The sequence below is a fragment of the Ovis canadensis genome, chromosome 2 (assembly GCF_042477335.2).
Source record: "Ovis canadensis isolate MfBH-ARS-UI-01 breed Bighorn chromosome 2, ARS-UI_OviCan_v2, whole genome shotgun sequence".
In the NCBI taxonomy this organism is placed as follows: Eukaryota; Metazoa; Chordata; class Mammalia; order Artiodactyla; family Bovidae; genus Ovis; species Ovis canadensis.
The window spans coordinates 229,877,125-229,889,586 of record NC_091246.1 but is presented as its reverse complement, the minus strand read 5'-3'; the positions used below and the strand labels follow the sequence as shown (position 1 = coordinate 229,889,586).

General features: G+C 47.9%; 1 protein-coding gene across 1 annotated transcript; it reads left to right on the top strand.

The window, feature by feature from the left end:
* Window positions 1-2,025: 2,025 nt before the first annotated feature.
* Window positions 2,026-5,011, top strand: RNF228 (ring finger protein 228). The gene has a single exon (XM_069574656.1). The coding sequence runs from the start codon at window positions 2,243-2,245 to the stop codon at window positions 3,281-3,283; it is 1,041 nt and encodes a 346-aa protein (XP_069430757.1). The 5' UTR covers window positions 2,026-2,242; the 3' UTR covers window positions 3,284-5,011.
* The last annotated feature ends 7,451 nt before the right edge of the window (window positions 5,012-12,462 follow it).

Below are 12,462 nucleotides of genomic sequence, written 5' to 3'. Positions count from 1 at the left end.
CAACTCTTGAGCCTGTGCTCTAGAAACCCATGTGCAGCAACTATTGAGCAACATATTGCAGCTACTGAAGCCTGCATGACCTATAGCCCCTGCTCCACAACAAGTAAAGCCTGCCCACTGCAACTAGAGACTAGTCCCCACTCTCTGAAACTAGAGAAAAGCCCTCGCAGCAACCAAGACCCAGCACAGTCAAAACTATAAATACATAAAATAAAATAAAAAATTTCCCCCTATATCAGCATTATCTATCTTCTCGGCTTAGGGCGGCTCAGGGCTTAAAATATTTAGAAGAACCAGTTTAAAATTGTGCTGTACATGCAATTTCAAAGACTTTTCACAATCAAACAGGTAAAGGAGGGAAAGAGAGGAGAGGACAGGAAGAGGACAGGAACTTAACTCTGTCCACAATAGGTTGGTTTGTGAAACTGTACTATTCCAAGGCCAGACTAGGGTCTTCTTCTGATGTTCATTACCCTGCCCTCTGTTTGTCACAGCCTCCATCACAAAATGATACACTTTTTTTTTAAATATAATTTTTTTAAATTTAAAGTAAAATTTAAAACAAGGAAATGGAAAGCTCATGGTTTTTAATGAGCCTCACCTAAGGTCTCTCAAAATCACCTAAATCTATCATGTGATTTACCATATCAATCACATTCACTATTCACATAGAGTAAAAGGTCTATTTATTTTCAAGTGTCATAGAAACTTGACAGTTATTTATGACAATTCCAACTTTGGTCTGTACACTGGTGGTTTGTTGGTATCTTCCTTTCCTTCAGCTTCTCTCTTCCTTCAGCTTGATTCTCATTCATTCATCCTTTCCACAAATATCCCCTGGGGTATCTTGCTTTCTGCTGCAGAGAATCCAGAGAGAAAGTGGGAACATTCTCATCTCATGGGAACCCAGAGAGCTCTCTCCTTTCCCTTCCCTGCTGGGGCTGGGGAGGTTTTCTCTTCATAGAGTGAGGACCAACCTGGAGAAATAGAGGAACAGAACTTTCTTATTAGGAATATCTAAACATCATCCCTCAGATGCCCATCCTCCATTCCTACCCTGCTGAGCGTTCCTTCAAGAAGTGCTGCTTCTTGCTAACCTGCTCACATGGGCTTCGCTTGGTTTTAATTAATAACATCAAGAAGATCCCTCTCCTGTTACTCATGGTGTTTTCAGCTCTCTGCATGTGTGTGTTAAAAGTTTAAGTCGACCACGGTGGAGAGTGATGCCAGCCGTAGATTTAAGCTGGACCTTGAAATTCTGTGAACCTCTGTGCCAATAACATTTCCCCTTTCTGGTCTGTAAACATATGCACAGCCACCAAGTAGCGACCTCCATCCCTAAGGGTCAACGTTAGGAAATCAGCGAGTCGGTGTCTTCATGCCTCCTTCAGGAAGCGATATTTCAGGGGAGGAAAACGTACTTTTCAGCTCCCAAATTTTCCTCTAGATGGTTAAAAGGAAAATGCCATCTCTCGGCTTCCACCCTGAGAAGAACGCTGCAGGGCCGCCTGGGCTTTGCTAATAAAAGCGGAAAGTGTAAATGGTTTGGTGATGACTAGCTTTCGCCCTTGGACGGAGAAACGAGATCACGGTTTTCATGAAGGACAAGAACCTCAGCTGCCGCCGCCGCGGAGTCTGCCGCTTCCTCTCCCAGCGCGGGTCCCGTATTACATCACCGGGGAGCTCCTGGAGGGGGCTGGGGAGCGGAGGCTCCACCAGGGTCGTAGCCCCTAACTCCGGAGGATAAACACGAAACAGCAAGGATGTAGCTGGAGGGGGCGAGCGAGAGAGGAGAAGGAAAAAGGAGAACCAGGTTTCCCACTACCCCTCCGAATATGAGGAGGGTGTTGCACTGGCTTCTGGTTCTTAAGCAGCCGCACCCCAAATTTCATTCCCGCATCGCTCCCCCTCCAACTTCCCACCCGCCCACAACTCTCAATTCCGACATCCAAATTGGCAAGGGAAGTCGCCTTGAGAGGTCCAAGGGGGACTGGGCAGAGAGGCTCCGGGGGACTGGGAGGGACCGTGACGCCCGCGCCTCCTCGGGGTAGTGGAGGGGGGGGATGCGGGGGAGGCGGCCGCCGCTGCGCCCCCGCCCGGCACAGCCAGCGGTGCCTCCCCCGCCAGGCGACAGCAGCCGGTCGGGGGCGGCAGAAGCGCCTTCTCCCCGCCCGGAGCCGAGACGGCGGTGCAGGGGGAGCAAGGCGCCTCACCTTGCCCCCGATGAGGGGCGGATCATGCCATGGCAGAGCCGGCGAGCGACAGCGGCGGCGGCGGCTGCGGCGATCGGAGCCCAACCTGCAGTCCCGGGAGCTCTCCTGGAACCGGGGGCACCGCGGGGCGAGCCCGGGACGGCGGGGAGGCGGGGGCCCGGAGCGCAGCGGTGACGGTCCCCGGCCTCCCTCCGCTCGAGGACTACGAGTGCAAAATCTGCTACAACTACTTCGACGCAGACCGGCGCGCGCCCAAGCTGCTGGCGTGCCTGCACACCTTCTGCCAGGAGTGCCTGAGCCAGCTGCAGCTCCGCGCCGCCGCCGCCGCCGCCGCCGCCGCCGCGCCGGAGCGCACGCCGCGCCCGCCGCCCTGGCACGGCCCTCCCGGCGCCATCGCCTGCCCTGTGTGCCGCCACCGCACGCCGCTGCCCGACAGCCGCGTGCACGGCCTGCCCAACAACACTAAGCTCGCCGAGGCCTTTCCGCTGGCCCTCCGCGCCGCGCACGACCCGCTGCCCCAGGACCGCCTCCCGCCGCTGCCCGCGCGCCGCCCAGCGCCCACTTCGGTCCCGTCGGCCGCCGAGGCCCCGGCCCCGCCGCCGCCGCAGCCGTCCTCCGAGGACTCCGCCGGAGGACCACGCGCCCGCGCCGGCCTGCGCGCGCCGGGCAACTACGAGAGCTGCCAGAACTGCAAGCGCGCCGCGCTCACCGCCGGCTGCGTGTGCGTTGTCTTCTCCTTCCTCTCCATGGTGGTGCTGCTCTTCACCGGCCTCATCTTCGTCAACCACTACGGCGGCGGCGGCGGCGGCGGCGGCGGCGGGGCCCCCTCGGGGGGCGGGGCGCCCTCTGGTGCAGCCCCCGCAGCCGGCTCGCCCTCGCCCTCGCCCGTGGGGCCCATCTGCCTGTCGGTGGCCAGCATCCTGGCGCTCTTCTCGGTCGTCATCACTTGGATCATCTGCTGGCTCAAGTACCGGCCCGAGGGCGCGGCCCCGGGCTCGGCCGGGGGCGGTGGCGGGCCGAGGGCGCGGGCGGTGGCAGCGGCGAGCGGCGCGCGGAGGAGCGGCACGTAGCGGGGCCGCACGCCTGGCCTCCCTCGCGCACCTCCAGCCCCGCGTGGCCCTAGTGGAGGGGGCCTCTGGTCCCGTGCGATCGAGCTTCTCCGCCCTCTCCCCTTGGGCCTCAGACGCTCACCCCTTTGCCACCCGGCCACTGAGGAGCCTCGGTTTTCCGCCTCTCTGCCCTTTACCGTCCACTTCGTGCTGGGCCAGAGAGGGAAACCGAAGAGGCAGGGATGCTGGTGGGGAGTTACGTCTCCGTGGACTGTTCAAGGTCAGCCCCCTCCATGCACCGTCCTCATCCTCGCCAGAATGCACAACCATCCCTCTCCGGAGTGCGAAGATTTGCATAAAGAGGGGGAAAGAGGAGTGGGACACCCATGGCCTCTCCTGGAAGCTGTTTTTCTGACTGCCGTGACTTGGGCGTTTCTTTGAGGGTATGGGTGAGCGCGCGCGCACGCCCGCAGCAGTTGTGAATGGACCTAAGTTGTTCTGAGGAAGAACGAATGAGATGTGAACGTGAGAGAAAGGTCTCCCTGCCCCGCTGGAGGTCCTGGAGAGTGAGTGAGCCGGCTCGCTGAGAGTGATGTACAACCTTCGGGGGCGTCACGCGTGGGAAGGCTGGATAGAACAACCGCCCAGCATCTGTGCGCAATTGAGCAGGTGCTCAGCGCGCGTGCGCGCCCTCATCTGCGTCCAGATTATTTCGAGCAGAATGGTGGTGGAGCGCACTGGGCGGTGGATCCTTCTATTAGTGGCCCGACAGAGTCCAAGAAGTCCCACCTCCTGGAAACTTGTGATCGCTTTATTCTCGATGTTGCTACCAGGAAGTCATTTCATCTTCTGTAACTGGACTCAGGGAGCTTCAAGAGCCCGTTCTCCCTTCTCCTCTCAAAACTGACTTACTGTTGCCCCCACCTGGAAGATACTGAAAGCTATTCGTGCAGAATAGAAACTGTAGGCTTCCCCTGCCTTTTTTCTTAATTTCATTTTTAAAATAATTTATTTTAGAGTACATAAATCTGGAAAACTTATGCATTAAAATTTCTGGAAAAGTTGTTTGATAAGCAGTAATATTTCTCCCATACTTCTAGTCCGAATACATTTCGAAATGAGGGGTATACAATAAACGCGTGTTGGTAGTTGATTCAAGATTTTATACTGTGAAATAACTGACTTTCAATTATCTGATAAAAAAGAAAATACTGCCCAAGGACGAAACCGATAAATCAAATACCAAGTCTTTTTTCCTTTGATTACAAATATATATTATTTTGAATGTAGCTATTTGATATTGTTAGAAATCACTGAAATGTTCACTTCTCATCACATTAGATCAAAAAGAATATATATCTATCCGGTTTTGTAACTGAAAAGATGAATTGGAGTGTATGTTGCAGGTGGATTCAACGCTTTTTTAAAGAAAAAAAATAGTTGATCCAAATGTGTTTTATATGAAAACATTCTTTATTCCATCTTTTGAAGTTTGGAATAAGACAAAGTTTTCATGCCTAAACACCACAGAAGCTATTGAGGGTATGCTGTTATTCCTCATGTATTTATGCAAGCTGTCTGCATGATATCCTGACACTATTCTATTAACTGAACTTGAATGGAGCATTTGTATCTATCATAGAGTGAAGTAATTTACTGGCCATTGATAAGTGGTATGGCTGTAATTTAGGAATTGCAATATGATGTGTTTTATGTCTGCACTGTCAATAAAAACAAGAAGTATTTCTAGAAAAACCTGTTTTCATGAAACTTATTTCATGGGAAAATCGCTCATGCTCATGCCCATGTTATTTGGGCAGCACTTATTTTTCTGAAATACACATATCCTCATCCAGATTCTAATTTCACATTTTGAATAGGGCTGAGAGAGAATTCACACGTGGGAATGCACTACAAGGACATTTCATGGAATTACTGGAACTCCTGAAGGCCAAGTGAGATCTGTTGTATTTTTAAAGTTTTACCCACCCACTACTATAGAATTCCCCTAAAATGAAACTCTGTTGTCAGATTTTGTTCTCAGTTTCTGTAAAATGTTTTCAGGTTCCTAATATGAACAATCACATTCCAGAGATTGGTTTCAATTTGCTTTTACCTCCAACAAGTTACTTGGGCTATTTTAATTTCTATATTCATTTTTATCTTTTATACTTTGTTTGCCTCCAGTGCTGAGAGTCTAGCATTCACAGATGTTCAGTTGTACACGTGCAACTACACATATATGTATAGTACGTGCTAGTAACAGAACTTGGCTTTGCGAATGTAACCATGTGTACATCCACATGTGTGCACACACCCATGTGTTTGCTATTTCATTCCCTTAAACTGACAACCTAGAAGTGTGTCTAAAGTTACTTGGGGACCAGCTTGCTTGAATTTGTGTTCCAGAGAGGAAGGTACAACAATGACAGAAACTGAATTATTGCTCATAAATGAGAAAGAGATCTTTGAATTGCCTGAGTCACTATACAAGCCACATTGCACTTCTTTCATAGGTTGTATACATGTAGAGCTCTTATAATGAGAAATGTGAATACTTTAAAATCAAGTAGATACAATAAGGAGCTCAGTATCTGAACATGGAGAGATTGTTTTTTTTTCTTCACTTTTTTGCTTTGTTTTAGTGCTAATTTCTGAATTCTTTATCAGGAATTGAGTGGCAGGATGAGGTGATGGAAAACATTTTTCAAACTTCGAGTGGTTTTCTGGCATTCTCAGGTGCCCCCCATTTTGCAGATATAACTTCATCATTTCCACCTCCTTTGGAAAGTCCTGGAATACCATCACCTTAGAGCATGAATTTAGCAGTAATTGTTGAAGTGACCAAGGAGATGTCTGGAGGACTCTTGTCAAAGTAGAAGACTCCTTTCTTATAAAAATGCAGTAACTCAGTCCTGAGCACATCTCTAGCTAATGAATATAAACCACCAGTAAAGTCACTGCAAAACGCCAGACTGGTCTGGGCTGCACACATGCTCAAGAACTTGTGGTTTCCATGGTCCAGGTTCTGCTTACGTTCTGAGACTGTTGGGTAGAATTATTGTGATTAGGTAGAATTATCATGAGACTTCAATAGCATCTAAATTTCAAGTGAAAGAAACTCATCTTGGAGTGATAGATTAAATACTTGGCCTCTGAATGTAATATGATTTGGTGAACAGGGTCCACGTCCATAAAGAATATCGGTTTGGATTCTGAAAATCAGTAACATCATCAGCAGTTATGAGTCTGAAAACTAACTTTATCTTTTCTTGGAAGGACCTTGGCAAGTCATTTAACCTCTTTGAGTCTCAGGCTCCTCATCTACAAAATGGGAACAAAAAGAATCAGCCCTCCTTTCCTTTTGGGGTTGATATAAGGACTTGTATACAAAAGAGGGAATACAGGTGAAAATACTTTGGAAACAATCCCTATGTGGATCTATAGTTTTGCTTTCATTCAGGCTTGCAAGGGTCCAATATCACCTCCCCAGAGAAGGGCTTCCCTGGTGGCTCAGCTGGTAAAGAATCTGCCTTCGATGCGGGAGACCTGGGTTCAACCCCTGGGTTGGGAAGTCCACTGAGGAAGGGCATGGCAACCCACTCCAGTGTTCTTGCCTGGAGAATTCCCATGGAGAGAGGAGCCTGGTGGGCTACAGTCTATGGGGTCACAAAGAATGGGACACGACTGAGCGACTAAGCACAGCAGCACAGATAGATCTACCCTGACCACTCTATTCCTAAGGGAATATCTACTGAAGTTTTCTCTTTTTTTCTTAATACTACTATTTGCAATGGTCTAATTTGTTGTATGCTTTATCTCAATCTCCTGTAACCAGAATGGAAACAAGAGAAGAAAACTTGTCTGGTCACCCATTCTATCCACAAAAACCTTAACCAGCTCTAGGTATATGGTAAGTGACAGTTAACTAGTCTGTTGACTTGCCTTAATGGGGAACCCTGTTCTAAATGTTAGATGCCTTGGCTCCATTTACGCACACTGCCACTCAGTAACTCCTGAAACCCTGGGGGACTTAGGTAAACAATTGGTTTTCCCAACTTCATGTGGAGTTTTCAAAGGTGAAAAAATATACCCCCAAAGCATCCTGAGTTTTGATAAAAATCAGTTCAAACACAATGAAACTCTGATTGCAATATAGTCAGTGAAAGTAGACACTGAAGAAACTAAAAGACATTTGGCTTCCATTTCTAATCATTTTCTGCACTGCAAGATTTCAAGATGTGATGCCTTTTGGCTTCCTTCTTTATAAGCGTGTCTGAACCATCCCCTCCAAAGCCAGCAGCACCTACATATTTGGGATACGTTTACATTGCAGTGACATTTCCTCACAACATTTATGTTAAGATCTATCAAATTTCTCATTATTTGTTACCCCCTGTTTTATTAATTCTTCAGTCTTTGCCACATTACATAAATTATCCTTCATAGATTGGCTAAATTTATAATCTCAGTAGCTGAGTAATCCGCCATTAGTCTGTGATCCAACTCATCCTCTTTAATAACTTAATTCCTGTTAGCTAATATTTGTATTTTAAAGTTCTGTTATGATACAAAGACAATTATGTTCACGCCTTCAGCATTGGACTGCATCCTTGTTAAGGTAAATTGCATACTTCTTTCTTTGAAATAATATGTTTTTATTGTATATGTTATAGTGTGAGTTTGTCTGCAGAATAGTATTTGCTACAGTAAATATTTCTGAAATGAATATTAGAAATGACTGCAGTCAGGTCTTAGTTCTGAGTTATGTGAATAAAGAAATCATGAGAGATTTTGTCTATCTTTTGCTAGATTTCTTCCCATTGTTCATTTAAGGAAAGCTTTGTAATACACACCCTTAGCATTGTTTCTATCCATCAGTCATACCTGAGGCGAGGTCATAAATTCACCATCATTCTTGAAATACATTCAGGGAAATGAGAGTATTAAATGTTCAATTTCCAAAAATATTCCTAGGAGCTCAGGAAGAATGTGCACACTTCCCTTAGAAGAAATTGTCTTTGCATGTAAAATTGGATTATCTTTGGTTTAGAAATACCACATCTCCACGGGCTGGAAGAAGGGAAATGCTGATGTGGGAAGAAAGAGGGTAGAGAAGATGTGCAAAAAAGTTCTCCTAACCCCTAATATTACAAACACACATTCCAAAATAAACGGGAGTGAAAGCATTTAATCTTTGCAAGAACAGAACACTTTTATTTCAGCAATTATTATCTCAAGAACCATGGTCTGGTTGTATTTGAATGACTCAGCTATCTCTGATCACAATGATGAAACTCCTTATCATATGGAAATGATACTTTGATAGGATTTATATGTCTAGTGTGCGCGTATTTAAAAGTAGTTTGCAGTCAAACTTGAGAGGTAGAGAACAATAGCACCTGACTTGCAGCTTGGGGGAAGGATTAACTTCAAGTTGTGAAGTAGATAGTTTTTGCGCGGAAGAAACTTTGGAACTGAACTCTGCAAGATTTGTCCCTAGAGCCAATTTCTTATTAAATTCACACACAACAAACTTGTTTCCTGATTGGAGCCTTAGCAGAGGTTCTCGGCTGTGGCCGCAGGTTAAAATTACCTAGAGCGCTTAAGGAAAAAAAAAAAAAAGCGAAAGCACCAGTCCCGCCGCAGAGACGTTTCTTTAATTGGTCTGGGAGTAGGGATAGGGGTAAGGAGGGGAGGCGCATCAGTATTTTTAAAAGGCGCCGCAGGTGATTCTACTGGGCAGCGAGATTTGAAAGCCATTATACTTCACAACGTTTTTTATTGAAATGCGACGCTCTCCCTAATCTCACTTTAATGAACGAAAGGCCGCCAGGTTTCTAAGAAACTGGGAGATTGTGGACAAATGCTTGGATTTTGGAAGTGGCCATAATTTGAATAACTATTTGACTGCTGCTCTACTTTCTGACATTCTCTCTGCGTCTCTATCGCTTTCTCTCTGCACACACACACTCACACACGCCTGTTGACTTTGTCTTCCCAGGAAAGTTAGGTAAATATTTGCAGCCCAATTTGGCGCGCTTTGTGGTCTTTCCTAATGTAGTGGGGATGAAAGATGCGCCTCCCCAAGGCTTTTCCGTGGGCTCCCCTCGGCCCCTCAAAATAAGTGTGTGCTTTTCCAAATCCCGCAAGTTATCAAAATTCAGTGACAACGTGGGGATTTGAGGGCGGATTATGCGGATAACCAGGAAAAGTCTAGAGGTTAAATGAACAAAACCTGGCCAGTTGACAGCTCTGGGTGTCATCGACCATGGCAGCTGAGGGCGAAGCCGCTGGTCGCCGGCAGGTGTGGGCCTGAGAGCAGATCCAGCTCAGAAAGTCCTGTTTAAAAATATTTGCTAGAAGAGTTACATTTTTTTTTTTAAGACCCTTCCGAGTAGCCGATCAGCGTGCAAATTAATTCCACGCTCTGGGACCCAGGTGTAAAGGGATTTGTGCTGAGACTCGGCGGCTGGCGGGCGGTGGAAGGCGGGGGGCATTACCTTGATTTCTCCCCCTTTGAACGCGACTCCGGAGACGGTTCGTGGCTGAATGCAAGGACTCTTGGGCGGAAAGCGGAGGCTCACCCTTCCGCGGGAACCCGGGGCCGGGGCAGCCACCGCGACAAGTTCCCGGGGAGGCTCCTGGGCGGGTGGGATGGCGGGCGGATGGTCTGCCTCCTGGGGCCGGGCTGTGCCCGCACCGGCGCAGCGTCCGGTGCAGAAGAGAACTCGAGACCGCCCGGGGCAACAGGCTGGTTCCCGCACAACTGGGGCGACACAAACGTGACCTCTTTGCAGCCCCCGACCCCAATCCCCAGCCCAGCAACCCCTACACTGGCGATCCCGAAGGACAGGCGCGGGCCCGGGTGAAGCAGAAGGCACAACAACGCTGTCACCAACCCACTGTAGAGCGCATGAGAACCCGCTGGTGCGGTATCCTGTCAACCTAGCCACTCAGTAAAGAGACTTAAAGGCTTGTTTGTTTTGCCTATGTATGAAAACTGGTCTTCCTTCAGCCCTTACTCTCCGGATTTTGTGACGCCCGGATTTCAGAGTCTGAAGGTCTCTGATCGGGTGGCGTCGTTACCATTCTTGGATGTCCACGGGCCCATCCCAGCGCCCGTCCCAAAGTTCTGCGTTCGCATCTATTCCTAAAAATAACAGAGAAGCCAAAAACCCGCTCCAGCCTCCCGCCGTCTTTCCCATTTCCCCGGCGGCTTTCGCTGTCCCCACCACCACCGCGTTTTTCCAGCGTGGGTCAGCGGAACATGGACACCAAGGGATGGAGACTTGGAAGTACTTCTGGTGTGTTCGGTTTCCTTTTGGAAATTCCTCGCGGTTCTCCGCACCAGCGTCGCAGGCATCCTAAGCGAGGTTCACCACCAGGCTTTGAGCCTACGAGAACTTCAAGAAGCCCGGCCCACGACACGATCCAAATAGAGCGCTGATCCGCGGGAGGCACGAAGATTTGGATTCCTTCTGCAAACATGCATCAGCTGCCTGCCACTTGTCCTCTAGCCCGAGTTAGAGGCGGCTTAATGATGTTAAGCGTCTCTGGTTCTTCTCCGCCTGGGAAGACAGAGTTATAAACTCTAACTGGGAGTAAGAAAAAATGATTGTTTAAAATAAGCAAAAAAATTAAAGTGGGATTATATTACTAGAAGCGTTTTGAAGGGAACTGACATGGAGTAGATTTCCAAATTATTTTCAATCGAGATAAGATAGATCGGTGCCTCCCAGAGGCATTAAAGGTAACTTTTGTTGAAATTAATTTACAGAACAGGGCAAAGCATTTGCCTGCAATGCGGAAGGCCTGGGTTCAATCCCTGGGTCAGGAAGATCCCCTGGAGAAGGAACAGACTGGTTCCAAATAGGAAAAGGAGTACGTCAAGGCTGTATATTGTCACCCTGCTTATTTAACTTATATACAGAGTACATCATGAGAAACGCTGGACTGGAAGAAACACAAGCTGGAATGAAGATTGCCGGGAGAAATATCAGTAACCTCAGATATGCAGATGATACCACCCTTGTGGCAGAAAGTGAAGAGGAGCTAAAAAGACTCTTGATGAAAGTGAAAGAGGAGAGTGAAAAAGTTGGCTTAAAGCTCAACATTTAGAAAACGAAGATCATGGTATCTGGTCCCATCACTTCATGGGACATAGATGGGGAAACAGTGGAAACAGTGTCAGACTTTGATTTTTTGGGCTCCAAAATCACTGCAGATGGTGACTGCAACCATGAAATTAAAAGACGCTTACTCCTTGGAAGAAAAGTTATGACTAACCTAGATAGTATATTCAAAAGCAGAGACATTACTTTGCCGACTAAGGTCCATCTAGTCAAGGCTATGGTTTTTCCTGTGGTCACGTATGGATGTGAGAGTTGGACTGTGAAGAAAGCTGAGTGCCGAAATATTGATGCTTTTGAGCTGTGGTGTTGGAGAAGACTCTTGAGAGTCCCTTGGGACTGCAAGGAGATCCAACCAGTCCATTCTGAAGGAGATCAACCCTGGGATTTCTTTGGAAGGAATGATGCTAATGCTGAAGCTCCGGTACTTTGGCCACCTCATGAGAAGAGTTGACTCATTGGAAAAGACTCTGATGCTGGGAGAGATTGGGGGCAGGAGGAGAAGGGGACAACAGAGGATGAGATGGCTGGATGGCATCACGGACTCGATGGACGTGAGTCTGAGTGAACTCCGGGAGATGGTGATGGACAAGGAGGCCTGGCGTGCTGTGATTCATGGGGTCGCAAAGAGTCGGACACGACTGAGCGACTGAGCTGAACTGAACCAGTATTCTTGCCTGGAGAATCCCATGGACGGAAGAGCCTGGTGGGCTACAGTCCCCAGGGTCGCAAAGAGTCGGACACAACTGAGCGACTTCACTTCACTTTTGTTGAAATTTATTTACAGAACAGAGCAAACAGTGAGAGGTAAAGTATTTGGCCAGCTCCCAGATCCCATCCCTTTGGCGGTCTGATTGGAGAGTTAGAAACTTGTTGGGCTTCTGATTGAACAGGAGTGACAACACCACATTGTCTGGGGTTTAAATCCTAGTTTTGTTGCTTGCTAGCTGTGTGACCTAGAGCAAGTTAAGTAAACTTGCTGGTCCTCTTTTTCCTCATTTTAACTGGATACAATCTCGTGGTTTTAAACAGTAAGTAAATTCGTCTTTGTAAAGGGCTGAAGATGCC